At 46.3% G+C, this 26,329-nt stretch overlaps 1 protein-coding gene across 2 annotated transcripts in view; it reads left to right on the forward strand.

The window, feature by feature from the left end:
* Window positions 1-26,329, forward strand: part of PTPRJ (protein tyrosine phosphatase receptor type J) — a 175,381-nt gene that overhangs the window by 104,057 nt on the left and 44,995 nt on the right. Inside the window, exons 2-7 of one of the 2 annotated variants that reach the window (XM_081238649.1) lie at window positions 11,824-11,842; window positions 13,226-13,456; window positions 15,645-15,827; window positions 18,898-19,122; window positions 20,556-20,783; window positions 23,798-24,064. In XM_081238649.1, the coding sequence (XP_081094775.1) occupies window positions 11,824-11,842; window positions 13,226-13,456; window positions 15,645-15,827; window positions 18,898-19,122; window positions 20,556-20,783; window positions 23,798-24,064 (1,153 nt within the window). The remainder of the gene's footprint in view (window positions 1-11,823; window positions 11,843-13,225; window positions 13,457-15,644; window positions 15,828-18,897; window positions 19,123-20,555; window positions 20,784-23,797; window positions 24,065-26,329) is intronic. The other variant, XM_081238650.1, reaches the window with a different exon arrangement.

The following is a 26,329-nucleotide window of genomic DNA, read 5'->3' on the forward strand; positions in this document are numbered from 1 at the left end:
AGGCAGAGCTCGCAAAGCTGGCACCTCGAGTCCTGATGTTCAGTCCTCCTCCGGGAGGAAGGCGGAGAGGGGTGGGGGACTGGGTTGCTGGGAAGGCATGGGCTGTGGGTGCACCCAGCTGGGGGTGGCGTGGGGAAGGGGAGGATTCTGTGACCAGCTGGCCCTGAACATAGAAGGCACTTGGTAAAAGGTGGCTCTTAGCGGTTTTTATCCGTACTCTAAGGTGGATGGGCCGTGCAGGAGGGACTTTGTGGGATTTTATGGAGTGGTTTTATTCAGATTCAAGAGTAGGAAGTGAAAATCTTGACTTTCACCATCAACTGAAAGATCAGAGCTCTCTACCCTGGTTTTGCTCCTTTTTGGGGGTGGTGGTAGCATGGGGGAGCAGGTCAGGGGATGAGCGGAGAATTCAGGGACAGGCAAAATGGTCCACTTCATATTCACATTGTGTACAGTATTCACATCTGACGTTGGCCGGAGGTCTCTTCCTAAGAGAGAAGCTTAAACATTTGTTATAAACATTCGTTAATAATTGCAGCCCACAAATTTTGCAAACTGCACTTCAGTCAATGGTCAGAAACTCAAATGGTGTCAGGGTCTGTTGGGAACATAAATAAATGGAATAGGCCAAATAATGAAGTCACAGTGGCTCTCGATCTTTTATATGCTCATGTTTGATAGAGAAAATGAACAGTGTGGGTGCCATGTTGCTTGGCAACTGCCATTTGTCCTCAGTGTTGAGGTGACAATACTAGGGAGTGGTGGTGAGCTCTAAGCATTTACCCATGGAAAGGGGGAGCTGATGCTCAGATCCAACTCGCTGCTTAAATGTCTCCAGGTCCTCCCCCTCCCCCTCCCTCCCCTCCCCTCCCCCTCCCCCTTCCTCCTCTTCTTCTTCTTCTGCTTTTTTCTGAGAAGCTGAAAATCAGGATTTACAAAATGCTGTCTCCTAATTTTAAAATATTTGCTTAAGATTTTAAGAAACACTGTGGCAAAGCATCATGTTTTATACTATAAATATATACACTATTTGTCAGTTATATCTCAAAAAAGTTGGAAAAAATACAGTGGGGAAAATAGGACAGTGTTCTAATGGAGGTATATTAAAAAAAACAACAACGCTGTGGAATAAATAAAACATGTCAGTGGGCTAGATTTGGACAGTGGAGCTTCAGTTTAGGACCCTCAGATTTATCGTATGATGTGGAGAAAAGGTTCAGAGAGGGGCCTGGGTTCTGCCAACTCTGATTCTCTCATGAGATGGGGAGGTGAGCCCTGCTGGGGAGCCCATGGATTTGTGCTTTAGTCTCAGGGCTGGGTGATCTGGGTTGAGTTGCTGAACCACTCTGGCACTGACTTTCTTCCTTCATGAAGTCAAAGGGGAGGTCGATCACTATTTTACAAACTGTGTTCCTTGAGGTGCATTGGGGGTTTCATAAGTGTTTCCTGTGAGTTTCATAGAAAACACGCCCCCTCTCCAACCCCTTCCAATTTGGCTGTGTGAAATTGTAATGAAAACACTTGCCCAAATATGTGTTACACCAAGTTTTAATACGTTGGAGAACACCAGTGTCTTAACTTGTTTATGCATCTATTACATTGAAAATAAGAACAAGGTAACTTGGGGCTTCCCTGGTGGCGCAGTGGTTGAGAGTCCGCCTGCCGATGTAGGGGATACGGGTTCGTGCCCCGGTCCGGGAGGATCCCACGTGCCGTGGAGCGGCTGGCCCCGTGAGCCATGGCCGCTGAGCCTGCGCTTCCGGAGCCTGTGCCCCACAACGGGAGAGGCCACAATAGTGAGAGGCCCACGTACCGCAAAAAAAAAAAAAAAAAAAAAAAAAAAAGAACAAGGTAACTTGAACTTTAAATGTATAATGAAAAGATTGCTTTTATTCAAGTGTACATATATGCAGATAGACATACCTACATAGATATATATGATATGTGGGACTCTATGCATATAGGTCTTCATAAGACTCTTTTTGAAAAAAATAGTTCTGCTGCTAAAAATACCCATGGAAACTTCTGGCCTGGGATTTCCAAGGTCATCCTCAGCTCTGCATCTCAAAGTTCACATAGCCTCACCAAAATAGCCCCTCTGGTTACTTTTTCCTCTGCATTTGAAAGGGAAATGTTCATCATGCCTTCAACTGCCCCAAGAGGCAAGAGATGAGCCAGCTGGTCTTTGCAGGGTCATTGTTGCTCATTCCTTCTGTCAAAGCCTCACCTGGCTTTTTGGGGGCACAAAATTAGGGATTAGGCTGACCCTTCTCCACGGTCCCTATTTTTTTTTTTTTTTTTGCAGTACGTAGGCCTCTCACTGTTGTGGCCTCTCCCGCTGCGGAGCACAGGCTCCGGACGTGCAGGCTCAGCGGCCATGGCTCACGGGCCCAGCCGCTCTGCGACATGTGGGATCTTCCCGGACCAGGGCACGAACCCGTGTCCCCTGCATCAGCAGGCGGACTTTCAACCACTGTGGCACCAGGGAAGCCCTTCCACAGTCCCTTTTGATGACAGTGTCAAGTTCAGAGAGTCATATGACTCTGCAAATGAGCCAGGGTCAGCCAGCCCATTCTCACCTTGCTTGGCCCAATGTCTCATGCTGTAGGTACTGCTTGCCGTGCTGCCTATTGGTCTGCCTATCCCTTGCCTGTGGACTCTAGGGTGGAAGTGGATGCCAGGCATTCAGGCTGCCCCACAATGCCACACCTGTCTTCTGGAAAGTTTCCCATAAAGATGTTTATTGCCTGGCTTCTGGGTTCAGAGGGAGTGCCCGGCCTTTCTACCGCTTTCGTGATCAATGATTTACCTTTTTAGACCAGTTTTAAAGGGAGCTGTTGGGTAATTTTCACATAGGAGATAAATGGAAGGAAGAAGGAAGGCCTTTCAGAACTGAGATTTGTGCATGTACCGCATAAAATGCTATTTGATTTTAAAAATCTCTTGAAGCGGTTCATGTTTTGTTTAATTATGTCAGTGGTTAAAAATAACTATTGTCATACGGTGTGTGGGCTTGGTTTTAGAAGGATAAAGAATCTATTGTTACCCATTCTGTTATTCAGTCACTTATTACCCAACCCTAAAAACCAAACGTGTATAATAGAAAACCTTAAGCTTTGTCACTTGCTAAAATCCAGGCTCTGTGAATTTACCCTCAAACTCTGTTCCTTTTGAGAATAGTGCAGAAGCCTCCTTAACTCGGTCAGTTTTAATGGGTGGATGGAACCTGTCCCCAGGGCCCATGTCAGGCAGGGGTTTGTGACGGGCAGCCTCGGAAGTTCCTTTGGGTTCCGTGGTCTCAGCTGAAGTTTGTCCAGCGTCCGAGCCAGCTTAGCGCTCCTGGGAGCGGTTAAAGTCAAGAGCTTCAGTCAGGCAGACCTGGGCCGGAAGCTTAGACTTCCTAGCTGTAGGATTCTGGGTCAGGGATTTAACTTTTCGAAGGCTTATTAGTTTCTTCATCTGTAAAATAGGGATCAACACAGTTCCTGCCTCGCGGGTCCTTGTCGTTAAGGCCTAAAGGAGTTGATGAATATAACACCTGTAGTGCAGTGATTGGCCCACAGTTAAGGGCTCAATCAATATGATTACAAGTAGAATCCATTCGCATTAAGTACCCGCACAGGATCACTCTCAAACCACCCGTGCCCCTCCCTCTCTGTCCCCCAAACTCACGGGGTACTTGGCACCCCCTGCTTCTCCAGCTGGCTGGCTCCTGGCTCCGTCTCTGCACTGCGCTGTCATTGTCTTCGGTGCTGCTCTTGCCCCTGGCTCTTGGTGAGTCAGAACCACCTTATGTGCCCTGGTATCTTTGGCATCCAGCCCAGGGCCTGGCGCAGTGCAGGACCGCAGGAAAAGGCACGAGTGGCTTGGACTGAAAGGGCCTCAGAGCCTGGAGAGCTCTTGGGGCTGGTAGTGGTCTCAGAAAGTCATCAGGTGAGCTGACGGGTGGCCACTTCAGAGGTTCAGTGAGGCAGGAGGAAGGCTGTGAGGCTGGGAACATAGGAACCTTGTTTTGTTAGAGCCCCAAGAGAACTCAGACGTGGGGTCTGTATTGCCTATATCCTTCCGCCATTTTATACTTGATGAAATGGATGGCTTGGTGAGACCCAAGTTCCTGAGCTCACAAGCATCAGGAGAAGTGGAACCTAACCCTCTTTTTGTTTTTTTACGTCTTTATTGGAGTATAATTGCTTTATACTTTATACTTTATTGGAGTATAACACAATGGTGTGTTAGTTTCTGCTTTATAACAAAGTGAATCAGTTATACATATACATATGTCCCCATATCCCCTCCCTCTTGCGTCTCCCTCCCTCCCTCCCACCCTCCCTATCCCACCCCTCCAGGCGGTCACAAAGCACCGAGCTGATCTCCCTGTGCTATGCGGCTGCTTCCCACTAGCTATCTGCCTTACGTTTGGTAGTGTATATATGTCCTCGATGACCCTGTTGGGCCGTGCCTACAGGATTCACAGGCTCTGCAGTGATGTGACATGAGCTCTGTGCTGTGGCTCTTCCATGTGCCCCTGCAGACCCCTGCCCCCTACCTCCACCCTGCTCTGCCCACTGGGAGGAAGCTGCCCTCTGCGGTCTACACCAGCAGGTGCCCTTGACCTGCAGCTGCCCACTGGGCCAGTCCAGCAGCAGGAAGCCCCCAGTGGAGATGGGGGGAGGCAGCCCCTCAGCCTGTTCCCTTGTCCTGTCCCACTGCTCCTGCCTCTAGGGTTCTTGCCCAGCTCTTGCCGGTTTCCCTTAGCCCCACCCACACCCTTGTAAACAGACCCTTTTAAAACTCTCCTCAGTTACACTGGTAGAGTGTGTCCTCTGCCCCTGCCAGGATCCTGAAGAATACTAGCACGTTTTAGAAAGAGTAATCTAGCAGTTCTATTTTAATTTTCCACTGTGCATTGAAGGGAGAGACTAGAAGAGAGGCAACCAGGTATGTGGATGAAGGAATGGGGCCTGCTATTCACAAAGGGTGTCAGTTTAGCTTTTGGCCTTTTATATTCAAATGAGGAATTTTAGGTAGAGTTGCAGCAGTACTTTGACAGGACTGAAACAAAAATATACTGCAGCAGATATAACCCTCTTCTGGCACTTCTTAATTAAAAAAAAATTTTTTTTTTGAATGATCACATGCTAGTAATTAAAAAAAAAATTTTTTTTCCGGCCATGCCATGCAGCTTGTGGGATCTTAGTTCCCTCACCGGGGATCGAACCCGGGCCCCCTGTAGTGGAAGCAGGGAGTCCTAACCACTGAAGCGCCCGGGAAGTCCCCTTACTTTTTTTTGGTGTGTGTATTAAGAGCTTCAAGATATAAAAATGGAAATGGTCTGTCTGTATCAGCCCAAGAACGAGGCTGTTTTCTGTTAGTTAGGGCTGAGGGTTATGAGGTCTTGGTTTAGGGTGGCCACACGACAGCAGTGGGAAGTCCAAGTGCATTGTACAGGGAAGCATCTTTAGGACATGACCACTGAGTGTACCCACGAAGGGCGAAGGGAGGGAGGAGTCAGGTTATTCCAGAGTTTATGGACTGGGAAACACGTGTAACGGGGCAGTCACAGAGGTACTTGGGAAGAGAATATGTACAAGTCTGTTTTGGTGCGCATCTAGTAGTGTTCAAAGTGGACCACTGATGTAATGACTTGTAGCTTTGGCCGAGTTGGGATGGCATTGAGGGCAGTGTTAGCAGTTTTCTCTTCTCTGGGCCTGGAGGAAGATTCCTGTGACTGGAACCACAGTCTCAGGAATGGGGGTGGTTCCCAAAGAGGGGGAGGGAGAACTTTGGCTCATCAGCAGTTTCTGTGAAACAGAAACTCATCCCTGGGGGAGGGGAGTGATAAACAAGGCTGGAAGTCTTGACAGTGAGGGTCTCTGCTCCTTAGAAAAGAAGAAGACTGCTGTGCAGTGTTGGGTGATCTTGGGCATAGTTAATGCCTGGCCATCTGGTCGACCAATGGGTGGACCATTGTCTGCTGTGCCTGGGGTATCTAGGTAACGGGAAGTCCTTGGCAGAACTGAAGACAGTATTATATTCTTTTTTCGTATGTTGGCATGTCTTCCTCCTAAGACAGTGAGCTTAATCTCTCTTCTCAGTGTTTGCTCCTTTTGCCCAGTTATGGGGCCTGCAGAAGCCTTGAGCCACCTGTGTGGGTGACTTTGCAGGGTGGTAGCGAGAAGATGGGTAAGCTATGAGTACTCCATCTGGGTCTGCATCCCAGGAGAGAAGGCTTTGGGGAATCTTGGCTAGAATGGTTGAGGTTAAGACCTGGATTCTGTTTCTGGTGCTTCCTCGCTGGCTGTATGTCCTTGGGTAAGCCACTTACTGTCTCTGTGCCTCAGTGCCCACCTCTGTAACTGAGTTATTGTTCAACTATTTATACACTTGGAAAGTATGAGTTTCAGATTGCCCGTTGGTTTTATCAGTAGGATCTGAGCTTTGGTGTTGTCATCTGTAAAATGGAGATAAAAATACCTTGCAGAGTTGCTGTGAAGATTCAAAGGTGATGATGATGGTCATAGCTTAAAAAGATCATTTAATTTCATATTCACTGTAACAAAGCAGGTATGATTATCATCCTTGTTTATAGATGTAGACACCGAGGGACAGAGAGGTTAAGCTACCTGCCCAAAGTCACACAGCAAGTAAATGGTGGCACTGAATGATTTCCCCCAGGTGGTCTAGTTCCAGAGCCCAAGATCCCATGAGTCTGTGCTCAGACAAGGTCTGTAGAAAGCCCAGCTCAGCGCCTGGCACACAGTACGTGCTCAGTCAACTTGAGTTCCTTCCTTTTTATCCTCAGAATGCATTCGGAAGTGGAGGTCCCCACAGTGCTGCTGGTAAGGCTGTTCTGCCCACCCGATGTTTTCTGATGTCCAGTTCGGGGTGGGGGGTTCATTCCCCCTTCTTCGGCTGTCAAATCCACCTTTCAAAACCTCTCTATTTATTACCTTCCTCTTCTCCTCCCCACGCTCCCACCCCAACCTCTTCCTTCCGGAAGCTTCCTTTCCCTCCTCCCTCCCAATGGCTGAGCTTGATAATAATCAGTCACCTATGTAGTATCATTTTTTTAAAAAAAATTGAAGTGGAATTCACACAACATAAAATTAACCATTTTAAACTGTACAGTTCAGTAGCATTTAGGACATTCACAATGTTGTGTAACCACCAGCTCTGTGTAGTTTCAGAACATTTTTATCACCCCAAAGAAAATCCAGTACCCGTTAACAATCACTCTCCCTTTCCCCTCTTCCTAGCCCCTGGCAACCACTAGTCTGCCTTCTGTTTCTATAGATTTCCTTATTCTGGACATTTCATATAAATGGAATGACACTATGTGTGCTTCTGTGTCTGCCTTCTTTCATTTAGCATAATGTTTTTGCGGTTCATCCACATTGTAGCATGTATCAGAGTTTCATTCCTTCTTATGGCTGAATAGTATTCCATTGTATGTGTATACCACATTCTGTTAATCTGCTGTTAGGTTGTTTCCACCTTTTAGCCATTGCGAATCGTGCTGCAGTTGACCTCCACCATCTTTTATGCAATCACTGTCCCCTGTTGCAGTTTGGGGCTGTGGCTTCTGGTGTCCCCTGAGGCTTAGACAGGGTGAGCTCATTCATAACCTCTGATTGCTGGGCCTGTTGAAACCAAGAGGGAGAAAAGAAGGCTGGGAGCTAGATGTGCCCCTAGCTCTTGGGCCTGGCTCTGCATACTTTATCTGGTTTAATTTCTGCCTAGAGGGAGGTAGAGAGCGGAAAGTGCTGGTTTTTCTCCACCCTGAAGTACTTCTCCCTCCTGTGCCTGGGACGAGTTCATAATAGCCAGTTGGGAAATTTCTTAGCTCTGTGACCTAAGGTCTACTCTGACCTCAGCGTCCTCATCTGTAAAATGGGGATGATTGTTCTTGTTTCACAGAGTTGTGAGGATTAAATGGGTTGGAACCTGCGGAATGCTTGCTTCTTTCCCTACCTGGATTTGGAGTCTGGGTGAGGGACCAGGTGAGGGAAGGCACTTGGAAGCAGGACGATTTTTGTGGAATCCTTCTCGGTGAACAACTACCAGTGCCTTTTGGGGTCCTCTTAGAAGGGGAAGAAGCTGAGATAATTCTCATCACCATGTTTAGCTGTCACTGCTGAAAAGTTGTCCCCAACTTCCCTTTTCTGCAGTTAGTTAACTCTGATGCTCAGTGTATGAATCTGCGGAAATTTTCTCCCATTTCACCCCCAGGCACAACTAGGCTCTGAGCTAACTTCAGGAAGATGAGCTTTCTGTTGATTGTATTCTTTTAAAAAGTACTTATGAGGCATCCTCCATGCCAGTTAACTTGTAGGGTGTTTGCAAGGCTCTTTTTTCCCCCCTGTGGTCAGTGGGAGAGTTTGGGGGCCTGGCAGACCAGGACTTGCCTCCTGGCTTTACCTCTCACTGACCAGCTCTGTAACCCTTGATGACAGATCACTGACCTTTCACTTTTTTAAATCTATAAAAATGTGAAAATTAGTCACCTCGCTTTGTGGTTGCTGTTGTGTCAAATAGTGTTCTTTTGGTTGCAAATCTTAGACAACCCAAACAAGAGTAATTAAATAATAAGGGGTATTGCATCTCCCCAGGCAAGAAGTCTGGAGGTAGAAAGAGTCTAAAATTGCTTGACTTGGCAGTGCAAGGATCCAGGTGTCTTCTCTCATTCCCCTCATCAGCCATCCTCAGCAGGTGGGTGGATTCTTCCCTCCTTGTCACATAGTGGCTGCAGCGGCTCCAGGTATCATGGGTAGATCTGCTGAAGTCCAGCGAAGCAGGATGGTGTTTCCTTCCATCTAATTCCTTTTTATTAGTGAGGAAGCTCTTCCCCAAGAGACCCCTTGCAGACTTCTCTTAGGTGCTCTTGTCCTTCATTTTAGTCTGCATCCTTTAGGTCCCCTGGGTCCTAAGGCAAGGATTAAACTGCTAATGCTTTATTTGGGAAGTCCAGGCCTAGTGAGGTCAAGATGAGGGGACAGAAGGGGGAGTGAGGCCAAAAAGACATGAAGCCATGTGATGTAGTGTGTATCCCTCTGGCTCCTATTACATGATGAGCCTCAAAAAGATACCAGCTGGTGTGTATGCCTGGCACATAGGGCCTTCTTTGGGAGGGTTGCCAGGAGAAACTGTACCTGGATTTGTCAAAGAAGCACACTGATAATATCTCTTGAAATTAATTTTTAAACCTTCCCTAAGTCCTGGTACATTTCTCGCCAGTTGCTTTACCCTGGAAGGTAGTGTGCCTAGTGGTTTAGGACACAGACTCTCTGGGTTCAGATCCAGGTGCTGTAGCTCACCAGCCCAGTAGGGACCCGTGCCTCCCTTTTAGTAATGTTTGGAGGATTAAGTGAGTTAATATCTGAAAGCACTTGGGACAGTGCCTGGTAGAGTCAGTGCTCTGGGCATATGATTTTAATCTTTGGAAACGTACCTTTTTGCCACGACCATGATTCTCGAACTTTCATCTGTAGAACTCAGAGCTCTTTGACACGTTGTCCTGTGTAGTGACTATCAGCCACTCAAAGTTTACTGAGTCTCGGACTGTAAAGGACACAGGTTGAGATGCACAGACACTCTTCACCTTCATGTATGCCCTCAGTGAGTGGTACCTGCCCGAGGGCATCCTCCGTCTGTCCTCCTCTCTCCCTCCGCCATGGCCTCCTGTGACTCGGAGCCCGTCTGCTTTAGCTCTAGGGCTTTAGCACAGCGCTTGACACATGCAGGTGTGCGAGAATCGCTTGTTAAACGAGTTGTCAGTACTTTCTACCTTCAAGTACTTTTTTACAGACCTGTCTTATTTCCCTTACTTTCCTGTAAACAGTTTGAGGACAGGACCCAGATCTTTCATGTCTTAGGCAACCTTTGGTTGGATGGTTGGATGATTGAATGGATTCCAGGTGAGGACACAACACATAGATGCCCAGGCAGAGAGATAATCACATTGCAAAGGGCCAGGGCATGCCATCCTAGGGTCATGAGGTTATGTAGTTTAATGTTTTCCAACTAATGGGCAAAAAAAAAGTTTGTTGCCCTGTGCTACTTCACTAGCAACTGACTCCTCCTTTTTCTCCCTCTCTTGTGGTCCATCCTGGATGACGTGGATTGATGCATAGCATAGATTGAGGGGCAGGGCCTGGAGGGAGGAAGATGAGCTGGAAAAGTTTAGTCCTGAGATGAGGAGGGCTTGAGGGTACAGTGCAGTGGTGGGAATGGAACGTTTGAGAGGAGGGGTGAGTAGGAAAGGAATCAACAGGGCTTCCCGTCCCCCCCCCCCCCACCCCGGCTTGTAGGGAGTGAGGAGAGGGAGAGTACTGGATTCCTTTGAGTACTAGCACCTGGGTCACTGGGAGACAGGACAGGGGCCAGGCCCCTGCCCCCCACCCCCCATCTGTCCACCTATCTCATGAGATGAAAAGGAAGGTTGCTGTTCTTATCTTCTCCATTTGATAAATGCAAGTTTTCAGGATAAGTGGAAGGAATACTGGCCTGGTTAATCAGGCTCCTGGGACCTGACAGGCCTTGGCCTTGCTGTGGGACCTTAGACAAGTTTTTCCCTTCTCTGGGCCTTAGGGGTTGCCTCCTCTTCAAAATGAGAGTCTCATTCTTCCCTTCCGTGGCATTTATTGAGTGCCTACTGTGTGTAATATTCTAGGCATGGGCATAGACGTGGTTTCTGTTCTCGTGGAGTGTACATTTCAGTTGGAGGAGACTGACAGTAACTGAGGTGAATGCCGGGAGAAAACTCACCGGTGATGTGATGGAGAGTGAGTGGGGCTAATTTCCATTGGTTGGTTGGGCATGGACTCCGTGAAGAGGTGGCATCTGAGGCCACAGTCTGGGAAGGTCTGGGGGCAGAGTGTTTTTGGAGAAGGGAATCAATACGTAAAGGCTCCAAGGGAGAATCAGCTTCAAGAACATTGTAAAGGGTGTGAGAGGCTATGAGATCAGAGAGGCCACAGAGGCTGTAGTTAAGAGTTTGCATTTTATTCTAAGTGTGATGGGAGGTTGGAGGACACTTCTTTCCACTAGAGTCCCTTTTGATTATTTTCTTCTTTACAAGGACCATACTTTGGAATATCCAAAAAGGTGTGTGAACTAAACAACAGAATGAACAATCTTGAAATATTTTAGGTTTTTAAAGTGTGGGGAAATAATATATGGATCATGATAAATATCTTTGAGGATCCCCAGGGATCTAAAGATGGCACATTGAGATACTGTCAACTAGCCAATCTTTAAGGTCCCTCTGTTTCAAACATTTATTCTTCTCAAAGCTGATTGCCGTATGATTGGAAAAAAAAAAAGATGACTGCCACCTACTGATAGAAGATGAATTTTTGCACAATGAAAATCTCAAACCCGGTGGATTTCTTCGGTCATGCATCTGGCTTTATACCCTCCATTGCTCGACCTGAAGTGGCTCTGGGGAAGGGGTGATGGGGTGATGGTCCTGCTTTCCTTTCTTTCTGACCCAGAGAATCTCAACTCTTGTTTCGATGTCCTTCTGCCTCAGTGCACAATGTAGTGACAGGAAGGAGTGCTGACCTGGGGAGTTGCTCTTGTTGGATGTTTCAGTGGGAAAAAACACTGCCGACAGTTGTCTGGTCTCCATTGTCTGTAGTTGACCCGCGGTTACACTGAATTCCCCTATTCAGTGGCCCTACACCCTAACCCTGGCCAACAGGCCTTTGCCTAGTGTATTTAACACCCCGCCCCAGTTATTAAATTCCCAACTGCTTTATTTCTGATTTGCATTTGCCGTGGCTGAGTGAATCTCCTGACTTCCGTTTTCTTTTTCTGTTACAGATCGTGTGTACAGGTGACTGTAAGTACCACTTCCCATTCCACTCTTATGTTGTTCGCTACTGCCCCCCGATGGACACAGCAACACTAACAGTAACGTGAAAATCACAGAAAATGCTAATTTGCTAAAACTTGCTTAGTTTCCAATTTTTCTTTAGAAGTGGGGTGAGGGTGAAAACAGCAAGTGAAAGAAAAAATTTTTTATTTGTGCAATCCTGACAAATAAAAAAATAATTTTTCTGTGATTTTTTTTCTAGCCTACATCTGTAGGTGATCAAAAAAAAAACCACTTAGTTTTCATAATGCAGTATCTTTTATATTTATTTCATGTACTGTTATCCCATAATTATTTTCTTGTGTTGCTACATTACCACATGATTTTTAAAATGGTGTACAGGCTTTGCATAACCTTTGGAAAACCAGACGTAGCCTCCTGGATATTTTGCTTCCACGTGGAGGGCTGAATCCCAGTTGCTGGTCCACTGAAGTCCTCCCAGGTCTATAGTAAAATGAGAAAAATAGGGACAGTATAATAAGTTTTTATGAAACTAAATATATTCAGTTGAAATCACCGTTTATTCTGGGATTATGTCCTTACCAATTTTTTGGATCATAATTCGTTTCTTTAAGAAATAAAATTATTTATTTCTATAAGAAATAAAATTAATAGTATTTGGTAATTTTTTTTTTTTTTTTTTTTTTTGCGGTATGCGGGCCTCTCACTGTTGTGGCCTCTCCCGTTGCGGAGCACAGGCTCCGGACGCGCAGGCTCGGCGTCCATGGCTCACGGGCCTAGCCGCTCCGCAGCATGTGGGATCTTCCCGGACCGGGGCACGAACCCGTGTCCCCTGCATCGGCAGGCGGACTCTCAACCACTGCGCCACCAGGGAAGCCCTGTATTTGGTAATTTTTTAATGTACGTTTTTGAAAAAATAAGAACTGGTAGCTTTTGTCTGTCCTCAAAATTCAAGGACTATTTTTTTTTTCCTAGTTGGTAAAATCTCAAAGTCTGTGAACCATAGAGATAAAATAATTAGAATGTTCTCACGGTGCCATACAAAGGGGGCAGACCTTGCTGAAACCTTCTAATAAAGAAAAGCTCAGTTAATAACAGTAATTATGCAAAGCCTGTGCAAACAATAGAAAGAGTTCTACAATTGCTTTTTCTTCCTTGTTAATCAGTTTGGTAAGTAAACTGGTAGGTTCCTTGTTCAGGCCTGAATCACTGGTGCAAGAGAAGAAGACATCTGTGTGTAGAGGTGATAGTGTAAAGTGGGGAAAGGGAGATGAGGGAACTATGATGCGTTTTAAAAATTATAATAAAAAAGTCTGTTGTGTGGCTGGTGTATGGTGGGAGGTGCCATTTTATCAGCTTGCATTTCGTTCTTCTTTTCCTGTGTTCTAGGCTCCCGCTGCCATCTGGTTGAATCCACATCTACAACCAGTGAGATTCAATCTATCGAGGCACTAGGAAACTTTTCAGTGATAAATGTAACAGATTTGAGTGGCCAGAGTCAGCAGTTTCCCCGAGCAGACAGTGATGGGAAGACTTCATTTTCAGGGCTGGTTCCTGGGCTGTACTATCTTTTCACCTTTTCAAATGGCTCTAGTACCTGCTGCCAAGAAGTGCAAATACGTGAGTGAGACTTTTCTTTTGGGATGGATTGTGGGCTTTAGAGAATGTCAGTGTCTTCATGTTTGAGCAGTACTGCGATGGTGTAGTGGTTAAGAGTGCAGACTGAGAATCAGGGTCCCAGGTTTGCTTCCTGGGTCTGTCAGTGTTTCACTTGTATGACCTGGGGCTAGTCATTGGTCCTCTTAGACCTCAATTTCTTCATCTTTATTACCAAAAATACATACATACACACACACATATTTTTAAAAGATATTTTAAGATGTACTTTGCTGAACTATTGAAAGTTAAGAACTTCCTTTTCTAAGGAATTCCCTGGTGGTCCAGTGGTTAGGACTCCACGCTTTCACTGCTGAGGGTGCAGGTTCAATCCCTGGTTGGGGAACTAAGGTCCTGTAAGCCATGTGGTATGACACACACACACACACACATACACACACACACACACACACACAAATGCTTTTTAAAAATCTTTCCCTGTATAAACAGAATCCCTGTATGAATCAACCAAATTTAGTTCTTGACATATTTCTCTTTCTTTAAAATGGTGCCATAGCCTTCTTCAGGAAGTTGTTGTGAAGCGTAAATGAGAAAATGTGTGCACAGCACCTGGCGCAGTGCCTGGGACCCAGCCAGCACCCAGAATAGGACTGCTGCTGTTCCTGCTGCTCTCATGCTGTAACTGTGGCTATTGTCTTATCAGTATCCTCACCACCATCATCACTGCTGATTGCAAATGGCACCACAGTGATAACCTGCCAAAATGCTACTCTGACACTGTGAACTGGTTACTTTATAAAGCGGAGGTTCAAGTCTGAGGGGCTTTCTGGCATGAAGTTTATTGAATTGTGGGCCACCAGATCCTTCTGTGCCTGGTCCCTTTTCTTTTCTCTTATTTTCTCTCCTACCCTTCTTCTTCTTCTTTTTTTTTTTGTGGTACGCGGGCCTCCCAACGCCGTGGCCTCTCCCGTTGCAGAGCACAGGCTCCGGACGCGCAGGCTCAGCAGCCGTGGCTCACGGGCCCAGCCGCTCCGCGGCATGTGGGATCTTCCCGGACCGGGGCACGAACCCGTGTCCCCTGCATCGGCAGGCGGACTCTCAACCACTGCGCCACCAGGGAAGCCCCTGCCCTTCTTCTTTGATTGGGTTAATGTTTGCACCTCCCAGGTTCCAGGTCAGGCACACTCTCCATGCTGTCATTTGAAGGCCACGTGCATGCTGAAGTGGTGTTACCTGTACCACCTTTATTCTTCTGGGAGAAGGCCCTGGGTCCTCGAGAAAGGCCTTATTGCCTATGCAATAAGGGTAACTTCTGTTTCTAGTTGTTACTCCTCCATCTAGACTGTAATTAGGATGCATCCATTTTGAAGTTTTAGTTACTGTTAATAACCATCATGGCTTCCATTGTGTTAAGATCCTGTACATCTACAATTTGACAGATGATGAAGTGAGGTTCAGAGCAGTGAGATGACTTCGAGTACAATCACATGCTAGTGGCCACCAGGATTGGACTCTGAGCCCTGATTTGTGAATGTCCAAATCCAATGACTTTGTTTACAATTTCAGGGTGCCTTAATAATAATCCTCTGTGTTTAAGAGCTGTCAGCAGAGGAACCTGAGACCGAGATGTTTTAAGGGACTAATTCCAGGTCACACAGCTAAGGGGCAGGGCAGTGCCTTACATCCAGGTCTGCATTCCAAGACCAGCTCTTTTCTCTTTATGCCATTCTGTCCTAGGCCATCTTTAGGCCAGAGAACTGTGGAGCTTCCTCCTAATATCTGGGTTTGGAAAAAAAGTTATCACATGCTTCTGCACTGTATACGCCTCTCCATAAACAGTGTTTTCTGAGAATCAGGAGATAGACTTATTTTGCGTCTCAGGTCTCTTTTATGTCAGCTTCTGTACAGATTTAGCTCCATGTTCAAGTCATGGCCAACAAGGCCACCCTCTGTTATTTTTATCTTTGTTTTATAGCCTTCTGTTTCACTAACACACATGCATACATGTATATATGGGAATCTAAATGTATTTTGTTGGAGGGAAGTCCAGGAGGCAAATACAGAGAAATGAAATTCTACGGGTGCAAAATTCACTTCTGGAAAGTAGACATACAGAGCAGTCCCTACTCTTACATTTCTTTTCGAAATATAATTTTTTTCTTTCCTTTTTTGGGAAACAATATTAAAATAGAACCCAGTCCTACAGAAGCTGTTACCATCAGTCCAACCAGTGTGACCCTAACCTGGGAAAACGACACAGCTGGAGTAACGAGTAAGATGGAAAATGGGCAGATGAGTCTTGCAAATCAAACAGGTGGTAACAGCACATACTCAAGTCCAGGACGCAATGGGACTTCAGGAGATACCACATTAGGTAAGATGAGTAGCTCCCAGGAATGATCATGAACCATCCTTCTTGTCCTGTATCCTAGAGCCTTGCCCATTCAAGTTGCCTGCTGGAAAGAGATTGATTTTCATTAACTGTGGAAGACGAGAAAAGATTCTGTATTGTTTCAAGCCCAGGAGTTCAGGTGACAGGATCACTCAGTATTAAGGTCCTGTGTGTTTTGGGATATTTTAGCTATTTCCAACTGTTTGGTTTAAAATTGTTTTCATTATTATTGATTAATACTTACTTTTCTGCTAAGACTTGGGAACGGAGACCCGTTAGAAATGTGTCTTGGGCTTCCCTGGTGGCGCAGTGGTTAAGAATCTGCCTGCCAAGGCAGGGGACATGGGTTTGAGCCCTGATCTGGGAAGATCCCACATGCCGCGGAGCAACTAAGCCCGTGTGCCACAACTGCTGAGCCTGCGCTCTAGAGCCCACATGCCACAACTACTGAAGCTCGCACACCGCAACGAAGAGTAGCCCCTGCTCGCCGCAACTAAAGAAAGCCTGCGCGCAGCAACAAAGACCCAACACAGCCATAAATACATTAATTAATTAATTATTTTTAAAAAGAAAAAGAAATGTGTCTTGATGGTGTTGGTAATTACTAGGCTTCTTTTAATCTCCCCAGGGAAGTTGATGCTATATTTATATTCCTGGGAGCTTCTGTTGGGCATGAAAGTTCGATATACTTTATAGAGGAGTATGTGCTTCAAATGAACTAAGAGTCCAGTGACTCTTATTTAACTTAGATTTTTATTTAGTTTAGATGTCAGTACCCTGAGCCACCTGTTACAGCTGCAAATTTAGCTTTTTTTTTTTAAGCTGAAAAGAACCAAAAATATAAAAAACAGATGAGACGCTCTTTTTAAGCTGAGAAGAATAGACAATTTAAAAAAGAGGTCCTGTGTTGGTTTTCTGATCACACCCTGTGTTGGGTGCGCTCTCATTGGCTGGTGAAGGCCGTGGAAAGCTGACCTCCTGAGCCCATGGTGTGAAGTGACCGCCTGGCACAGCGCCTTCTGCACACGGAGCAGGCCAATGCTAAACCAGTGGTTTTCAACATTTTTTTTTTTTTAAGCCTGGAAACTATTTCTTTAAATAAAATCTTGCCCAGATACCCAGTAAGTAAAAAGAACTGGAGAGAGAGGAGCTACAGGGATGCAGTGTCACAGGTACCTTCAGAAACCTCCTGGAGGTTCTCAGCAGTTTTAGAGAAAACAGAAACCCACAGTAAAGATTTGCTGTATTGTGAGAGAGAGAGGAAAAGAAGGAGAGGGCAGAGAGGAGATAGAAGAGAATGAAGGAGGAAGAAGAAGGCAGAATTTAGAAATGCTGATGGGACAAGGTGATACAGAGTTGGTGACTAGAGGAAAGGCGAGGTGGACAGGTGGCCAGGAGCCCGCAACCCAGGAACCAAGGATCCTCACTCCACCTTAAAGCCCCCAAGGTCAAGGCTGTGTTTATCAGCTACTGTTTACTGAGCGCATACCATGTGCTTAGGTGTCCTTAATACATCAGGGTGTCCTCACAGGAACCCCGAGGGCTACAGTGGAAGAAATGGTAATGCCGAGAAGTTAAGTTTCTTCTGAGCTCCCAGAGTTCTTGAGCCATCATGTAGTGGGAAGCCAGCAGCCTGATTCCAGAGCACTGTGGTACAGTGGTGTTCATAACAGTTACCCAGATCATTGAGCTGGCTGCTTTATTCGTGTTGCACGTGTCTTTTTAAAAGAAATGTGTGACCCAATGTAGAAATCTTTGCATCAGAAACATTTGATGTGAAGAACAGAATTGCAGAATGGATCAGCTCGCCTCAGAGCTGGATGGTGCCTTACAGTCACCCAGGCCAGTGTCTTTTTTTTTTTTTTTTTTTTTTTTATGGTACGCGGGCCTCCCACTGTTGTGGCCCCTCCCGTTGCGGAGCACAGGCTCCGGACGCGCAGGCTCAGCGGCCATGGCTCACGGGCCCAGCCGCTCCGCGGCATGTGGGATCCTCCCAGACCGGGGCACGAACCCGTATCCCCTGCATCGGCAGGCGGACTCTCAACCACTGCACCACCAGGGAAGCCCCAGGCCAGTGTCTTTGAGTTCAGCCACCTCAAGCAGGGTTGTGGATCTGTCTGCAGTGCTACCTGTGCTTGTATCAATATATGCTTAAAGCTGGAGCCCTGGGTTCTAGTTTCCCTGATGGTACAATCAGTGTGCATTCTTGAGCAAGTCACCCTTCTGTTCTGAATCTCCATGTTCTTATCTCAAGATTGAAGGCAGTGGATGTCATCTTGGCCAAAATGGTTTGGTTTATGTCACAACCAGTCAAGTAAAGTGATAGAAAGAACGGAGGGGGGATAGTATAGACCGGAAATCTTCTGAAAATTTCCCTTGGGGTTGGAATACAGGGAAGAGGGTCTTAGTTGAAATGTCTTGATACTGTGAAATATTATTTGTATTATCTGGAATTGAGACCTTTAGATGTAGCAAATGATCACTTTTTTTGGATGCTTATTCCTGATATCTAAAACAAATCTTAAATGCTGCTGTTTAAAAGGGCAATTGAGAAGAGTATCAGATCACTGTTGGAATTAACTGTCATGGGGAACAGTTCAGATCCTAAAAAATTATGGCTTTAAGGTTTATTCTTTTCTCCTTTTTTTCTGCATAATGATAAGTTTTATCCCTGCTGTGAAATGATGGAACCAGACTCTGATATAAAGGAAATATTTTTAGTGGGTCACATTGAAACATCAATGTCCCCAGTCATTCTTTTTTTTTTTTTTTTTTTTTTTTTTTTGCGGTATGTGGGCCTCTCACTGCTGTGGCCTCTCCCGTTGCGGAGCACAGGCTCCAGACACGCAGGCTCAGCGGCCATGGCTCACGGGCCCAGCCGCTCCGCGGCATGTGGGATCCTCCCGGACCGGGGCACAAACCCGTGTCCCCTGCATCAGCAGGTGGACTCTCAACCACTGCACCACCAGGGAAGCCCTCCCCAGTCATTCTTAATGAAAGGTGACTACAAGTATCTTATTCCATCAGTGCCCACTGTGTGTTTTTAAAATAGAGCCTCGTCCCGTTTCTGGTCTTCGTGTTGTCTTCGTGGGTGTGACGCACGTTGCTCTTACCTGGAAGAATGATAACCTCACTGACACCTGCCGGATGCTCCTTGAAGAAAGCCAAGAGTCGTCTCAAAACTTAGCAGTCAATATTTCAGGGATTCAAAACAAGTTCACCCTGTTTCTTTCAAATAAGACACAGAGTGACCCTCTGGTTACAGAAAATAGCTTAGGTGAGTTACAAAAGTGGGCTTCTGATCTGCCTTGGTGGTTTTGACTTTCAGTAACTTACAGTTAAGAAAAATTGTTCTTATAATTTGTGCGGAGTTTAGAATTTATAGAGGTCTTCTCCACATTTTAGTTTGACCTCCACGAGTGAGTGAGGAAGGAGGGGAAAATGTTCTTATTTTACAGGTCAGCACAGTGGGTTTTGAAACTTTTTGGAGTCTGGCATCCAGGAAAGTAGCTGGGCCCTTTAGCTTCATAAACTTTCGGTTGGATAGATAACAGATGTGTTAACCCAATTAGGCCCACGGGAGGAACTTAACCGCATCCATTGAGAAAAGGGCTGCTTATCAGGCTAATCTAGCAGATGTCGTCTGCATTGACAGTGGAGTAGTCATTTGCAGACTTCACAGAATTTTCAGGGGTAACCCTGTGAATTGAGAACAAGTACTCGATCCCCATTTTACACATAAGGAAACAGATGTACAAAGTAGGTGTCAGGATTCTTGATGGCAGATGACAGAATCAGACTTCAAATAGCTTAGACTAAAAGAGCAACTTCTTGGCTCGTGTATATTTCCCCACCAGGGGCAGCAAGGCCTTGAAAGAAGAGATGAGGTGACTCTTGTCTCTCTTTCCTGCTTCTTTCTTTTTACCAACTTTCTCCTGGTTCAGCAGTTCTGCTTGTTTCACCCTCTCTCAGCAGGGGACTGGTCCAGGGAAAGAATTCCTTGAGTGGGCTCTGCTTAGCCAAGTGTGAATCATGAGGTTGTCCTGGAAATCCATGTTTGGAGTTGGGTGGGAGAAGATGGTTTCTTGAAGGAAGCTGGGGAGAGATGCAAATCGCTGAGTTGGAGAGAGAAGCACAAATATCTGCGGTGCTACCTGGGCTAAAAGTACAAAGTGAAATTCCTGCCCCAAATCAGGACCCTTTCACAGAGAACGAACGTGCGGACACAGTGGAGGGGAAGAGGGGGTGGGATGAATTGGGAGGTTGGGATTGACATATATACACTACCATGTGTAAAACAGATAGCTACTAGGAACCTGCTGCATGGCGCAGAGAACTCAGCTCTGTGCTCTGTGGTGACATAGATGGGTGGGATGAGGGGGGGTGGGAGGGAGGTCCAAGAGGGAGGGGATACATGTATACATACAGCTGTTTCACTGTGTAGTTCAGTAGAAACTAACACAACACTGTAAAACAACTATACCCCACTTAAAAAAAAGAAAAGGCAAAAAACCTCACCAAACCCCCAAATCAGGGCCCTTTCAGGAGCATGTGTATCTCTGGGGGAGGAAAGGAACAGGTATTTGTGGAGTCCCAGCTGTGGATACTGTCTGATGGGTCGTCTTACGGTGGGGAGGGCACCAGCGCTGACAGAAGACAGGGATGCACTTCTGTCGCAGGTCATGTCTTTGCCTTTTGTGTTTGAAACAGATGCCAGCAACACAGACCGCTTTCTGCAGCCACCCAGGAGCCCCACTGCCCCTGGGTACAAATACGGACTCGAACCTGCAGCCCCGTCCTCTGACCCTTCTCTGCCCCAAGACACCACGGAAGTCCTGCTTTTTGGGTTAAAGTCTGACACACAGTACAAGGCCACTGTTTATCCTCGAGCAGCAAATGGTACCGAAGGACAGCCCCGCGCCACAGAGTTTAAAACAAGTATGCTGAATTTTGTAAAGTGGCTTCAGCCAGAGTTTTCTAGCACAAAGTTTGTCTTCTGTGATTCTGGTTTGGAGTTATCTCTTGCTTCTTAAGTAGTTTTGTTGCAGGAGAGAGTTTTCTGGAAGAGGTTTTGGACAGAGCAGATCCAGTGAGTTGCTTCTTAACTCTGTGGCCAAGACCCTTCTTTCCTTGAGCTCATGACAATGTAGCTGCTCATTTCCTTGAACAGCTACCATGTGCAGATGCTAGGGGCTACCTCATTCTTTCTTTCATAGCTCTGCATTACTGGCCAACGAATCAAACTGGCATAATGTTTTTCTCTTGTAACTTGATATTCATTTTGTCCATATTGGTTAAGTATTTTCCCCTTGAGAGAAGAAAATGAGTTTCCTTTTTTGGCCTGAACTTGGAAGGCATACTGACCTTCCTCTGATACTTGCTGACATGCACATTGCTGCTTTCTACCTATAATTTGTCAGCACTCCCACTCTGTTAATTGAGCAGTTTTAGAGACTTTTTGGATTGGTGCTGATGAGGGGGTAAAGAATGGTTCCTACCCTCAGGGAATTGCAGTATAGATGGGGAATCAAGGCAAACATACGTGGGAAAGCACACGGTCAGGCTCTGTGGGTTCAGGAACAAATGCTGTAGCCTTGCAGCTGTTGGGGGCTTGCGTGCAGGGAACACAGACTGACTCGGGTTATCTTATCCAACAATATCTCTATTCTATATATGACAGTCTCTTTGCTGTACAGCAGAAACTAACACAACCATCATACTTGTAAGTCAAATATAGTCCAATAAAAATTAAAACAAATAAACAAACAAACCCCCAAAATATATCTGTTCTGAAAGGCTGTCACAGATCCATAGAATGGAGGGAGTAAGCATGGAGGCTGGAGGACCAAGGACAGAAAACAGTCTAGCATCCAGGAGACTCTGGAGGGCTGGTCCATGCTGGAGCTGGTGACACTCCCTCAGGATTCTAGGGTGGAGAGGGTGTCATGTTGCTTTCTAGATGGCTGTGCTGGGGAAGGGAGCCACTGTCCCTCCAGCTTCCACATGGGTGACAGGCACTTCCTCCCTACAAGGGGGATTGGGATGCCTTTTGGAAGAGAGACTTGGATGCTGCATAGGCAACCCATGGTCACTGTGCACTATAGTTGCCTACTAAGTGCTGTGGACATGGGAAGGCTGGAGCCTGATTTTAATATTAAATCCCCAAGGAAGGCCTCTTCTACAGGGAGGATCTGAACTTTCTTTGAAGGGAGGATAGGATTTGGATAAATGGAGAGGAGGAGGAGGAGGATATGTCCGTTGAGGAAACGTCATGAGTGAAAGTGCAGATGATGGACACGGAGGTATGAAAGTGGAGAGGCACTGGGACTAGGTAACATCTCAAGGACTCGGATGATTCTGGAGGGGTTGATTCATTTCCTAGAGAGATGGTATATGTACGTTTTGAGAGCCGCTCTCTCTTTTGGAGGGGCTGGGAGGAGGTGCTATAGGACACCTGGGGGCAATTTTTGGCTGGGGGAGGAGGGAGGGGGCGAAGGGACTCCTCCAGGGGTGTCATTGACAGCGGTGGGGCTGTCCTACCTACAAGGTGCTTGTGCAGGGAGGTGAGTGGGGCTGGAATGTAGTCTCTGGGTCTTTCACCAAGCCACACACCCCAGAGCAGAGCCATCCAGAGGAGGGCCTTTTTTGCCTGATCCTGCTAAAAGCGGCCTGTGGATTAGTGTGGACCTGGGGTTCCCTGCTTTTTAAAGTGATTTGAGTGGAACTAAAGTAATAGTGATTGCATTTTTGGCTTTTGGTCATGTGGATATACACAAAGCCTGGTTTGTGTTGACTGTCCTAGTGCTTAATAAATAATAATATTATATAATATATACTATTATAATAATTATATTATAGCCTTAACCCTCTCTGTGTTGTGTGTGTATGTATATGTGTGTGTATACTCATGTGTACACACACACACACACACACACATACACACAGATACACATCCATGTATGGTACCAGGCACTTTTCAAGTGACTAATTAGGTGGGATGGAGTTAAGGACACCATCAGAGGATGTTGAGACGCCTGAGACTAGTCATGATAGGAAATCACCTCCAAGGCTGAAGAGTAAGGGGGAGGAGATGGTGTTTCTGGAGCCGAGCGAGGGCTGGGGCAGTGGAGGACACAGCTATGTCAGAACAGGTGACCCAGAGCAGGAGGCAGTGAGGAGAGACGCCAACTGCTTTCTCCTCCAGCCCCCCAGTAGCCTGCCCCTATCGCTCACTGGTGGAACCTGGTCCCAGGCCACCTGGCAGAGACTCTACCCTCCACCTGTGCCCCAGTGATGCAAGGTACAGGGCTCAGCCTCCCCGGGGCACAGAGCAGGCAGGAGAAGGACAGAGGGTGGATTAGGAGAGTGGGATGGGCAAGTGGTGAATAACTAGCACTCTTGTGTTATCTTTTCTTGAGTTAGGGTTATTATCCTGACTTTATAGATGAGGAAACTGAGCTTGGTGATTTTCCCAAGGTCCACCTGCCTGTTCAAGTAGAGCTGACCTTGGAACCCAGACCTGCCTCATGTGAAAGTCTGTGATCTTTTCTTGATCACGTAGAGTATAGTGTTCATTCTTGGATGGCTGTAAGCTTGAGACCTTTGGGGGTCACCCAGCACCTAGAGGGGCATGTGTAGAGTCCATGTTGTTGTTTTTGAGGTGTCTGTCTGTCGCATCTCGAAGGGTCAGCTCACAAGAAGAACGTAGAGTAACTATGCAGTTGCAATTGGCCAGGTTGTTTTCTTCACTGAAGATGCCGCCTGACTTTTGCTGGGACCGCCCTACACTCAGGTATGTTGCGTTAAATGGTGTAGAGTAGGAAGGAAGAATCGCTCAGAGCGTTTCTTAGATTACATGACGTTCCTTGATGACAGCCTCTCTCCCTCTCTCTGTCTCTTTCTGTCTGGCTTGGCCGTTCTGGTGGTTGTTAACTCCTCTTGTGTCTTTGCAGATTCCAGTCAGGTGTTTGACGTCGAAGTTGTGAACATCAGTGCCACAGGCTTGACCCTGACCTGGAAAATCAATGAGAATGAGTCACCTTCTGTCTATACCTACCAGATACAAGTTGCTGGCGAGACAGATTCCTTCAATCTCACTGTCCGTGAGACTCATGCAGTCATCACCTCACTCAGCTCGAGCACGTTATACAACATCACAGTGTGGCCTTTCCTTGACAACACTTCTGAGGGCATACCGGGCTTTCTCCAAGTGTACACCCGTGAGTCCATTCATTGCTTTGCTAACCTTTCTTGCCTGCCTGCTATGCGCCAGGTGCAGATACAAGACAAATTCTGTTCCTGCCCTTGAGGAAAGCACAGCTCACCTTGTGGGTCCACAGGGACTCTTACCACCGTCAGGATGTGTGATCTTAGGACGGTGACCATTGATTGACCCTGCCCACACGTCCAGCATCGCGTGACGGGCTTTCCTTGCACGGTCTCATTTAATGTTCACAAATCTGTGACATGGCACTGGCCTCATTTTATGGATGAGGAAGCCAAAGCCGAAAGAGATGCTATGGACAGGTGTCAAACCTTGTGAGTGTCAGAGGTGGGGTCAGACAGCTGGGCTCTCTCAGCTCCAGCCTGTGCCGGTGACAGCCATTCTAGTGTGCTAGTGACAGGGAGCAAGTTGAAACACGGAGACAAAAAGAACCTGGTTATTCATGTCCCTTTGTCCTTTGGATGCTGACATTATAAGGAAATAGGACACAGCTATGTCTTGTCTTTTCTTTCTTCTGATCCGGCTGTCTCTTAAAGACAAGATGTTAGGCAGCAAATAAAAACCATTCTGTTCCGAGGATGGTCCAATAATTAAAACAATAATGGTGTGCCAGTACAGTAGTAATGTAATAATATAGTAATATCGGTATTGCACTGTGCCAGGAGCTTTACATGTATTGTAGTGGTCTTCACGGTAAGTGTTAGGATCCCTGTCTTACAGATGAAAAGACTATAGCTCAGCACAGCTGAAGAGTTTGCCCAAGACCACAGAGCTGGTAAGCAGCAGGGCAGGGACTTGAACCCAGGGGTGCCTGGCTCTGGACCCAGGGCTCATCCCACCAGAATACTTTATTCGAGTGTCTGTTGCTTTCCAAGAAGCACACCTTAGGCATTCTTACAAACGTCTTCTGACTGGGTCTTTGGAGTAAATGAAATCTGCTTTCTTTTCTTCACCTTTTACTTTTTTTTTTTTTTTTTTTTTTTTTTTACTGTTTAATAGGATCAGGTTTCCTGTGAGTAACAAATTCCCCAAGTATCCAAGACAGGAGTTTATTTCTCTCTCATTATAAAAGAAGCCCAATGCTAGGCAGGATGGGATGGTTAGCTACCGCTCAGTTGCAAGAAACAGAAACCATGAGCTATTTTAAGCTGAAGAGGATCTTATCTTGGGAACTGAGGGTTTATAGAATCATTGGAAGTGCTGGTGTGTTAGTTTGCTAGGACTGCCATAACAAGTACGACAGATTGGGAGGCTTAAACGATAGAAATCGACTCTCTCCCAGTTCTGGAGGCAAGAAGTCTGAGATCAGGTGATTCAGGCTTGGTTTCTTCTGAGATCCCCCTTCCTGGCTTTGTAATGGCCGGCTTCTCCCTGTGTCTTCACGTGATTCTCCTTTGATCTGTGCATGTCTGTGTCCTAACCTCCTCTTTTTTTAAAAAAAATTTTGTTGAAGTATAGTTGATTTACAATGTTGTGTTTAATTTCTGCTGTACAGCAAAGTGCTTTAGTTATACATAAATATATTCTTTTTCATATTCTTTTCCATTATGGTTTATCACAGGATATTGAATATAGTTCCCTCTAATCTAATAAGGATACTAGTCATAATGGATTGGATTAGGCCCACCTTAATGGCCTCATTTTACCTTAATCACCTCTTTAAAAATCCTACCTCCAAATATAATCAGATTCTGAGGACTTCAACATATGAATTTTGAGGGGACACAACTCAACTCATAACATATGGGGTGCAGCTCTAGGCTGGGACCCAGAAATGACTCCCAGCCTAAGGGTGCAGAACTCCCCATCCAGGGAGTCCCCAACTGTGTCACTGTCAGCAGCCCTGGCTGTAGTTTTTGGCTCCAGGAATGTACTGAGCTGCCGTCCCGGCATCAGGAAGCTGCAGCCACTGCCACATTGTTGGTTCTATAGCCAGGCAGCCTGAGCTCCAGGCACCACACCCACATTCCAGTTACAAGAAGGAGGAAGGATAAAAGGTAATGCTCCATCCTTTAAGGACGCTTCTTAGGAGCCATATGGTGCTTATACTCACATCCCATTGGCCAGAACTTAGCCTAGTAGCAAGGGAGGCTGGGAAATGTAGTTTTTCTTTCCAATAGCCACGTACACTGCTAAGAATCTGGGAGTGTATGATTAAGGAAAATGGAGGGGGGAATGGATTCTGGGGGTCAACAGCAGCCTCTGCTGCACTTCCTTAAACAGAGACTCAGGAAGGCTAAGTAATGTATATACAACATAG

The sequence above is a fragment of the Mesoplodon bidens genome, assembly GCF_964165515.1.
Source record: "Mesoplodon bidens genome assembly, chromosome: 7".
NCBI lineage: Eukaryota > Metazoa > Chordata > Mammalia > Artiodactyla > Ziphiidae > Mesoplodon > Mesoplodon bidens.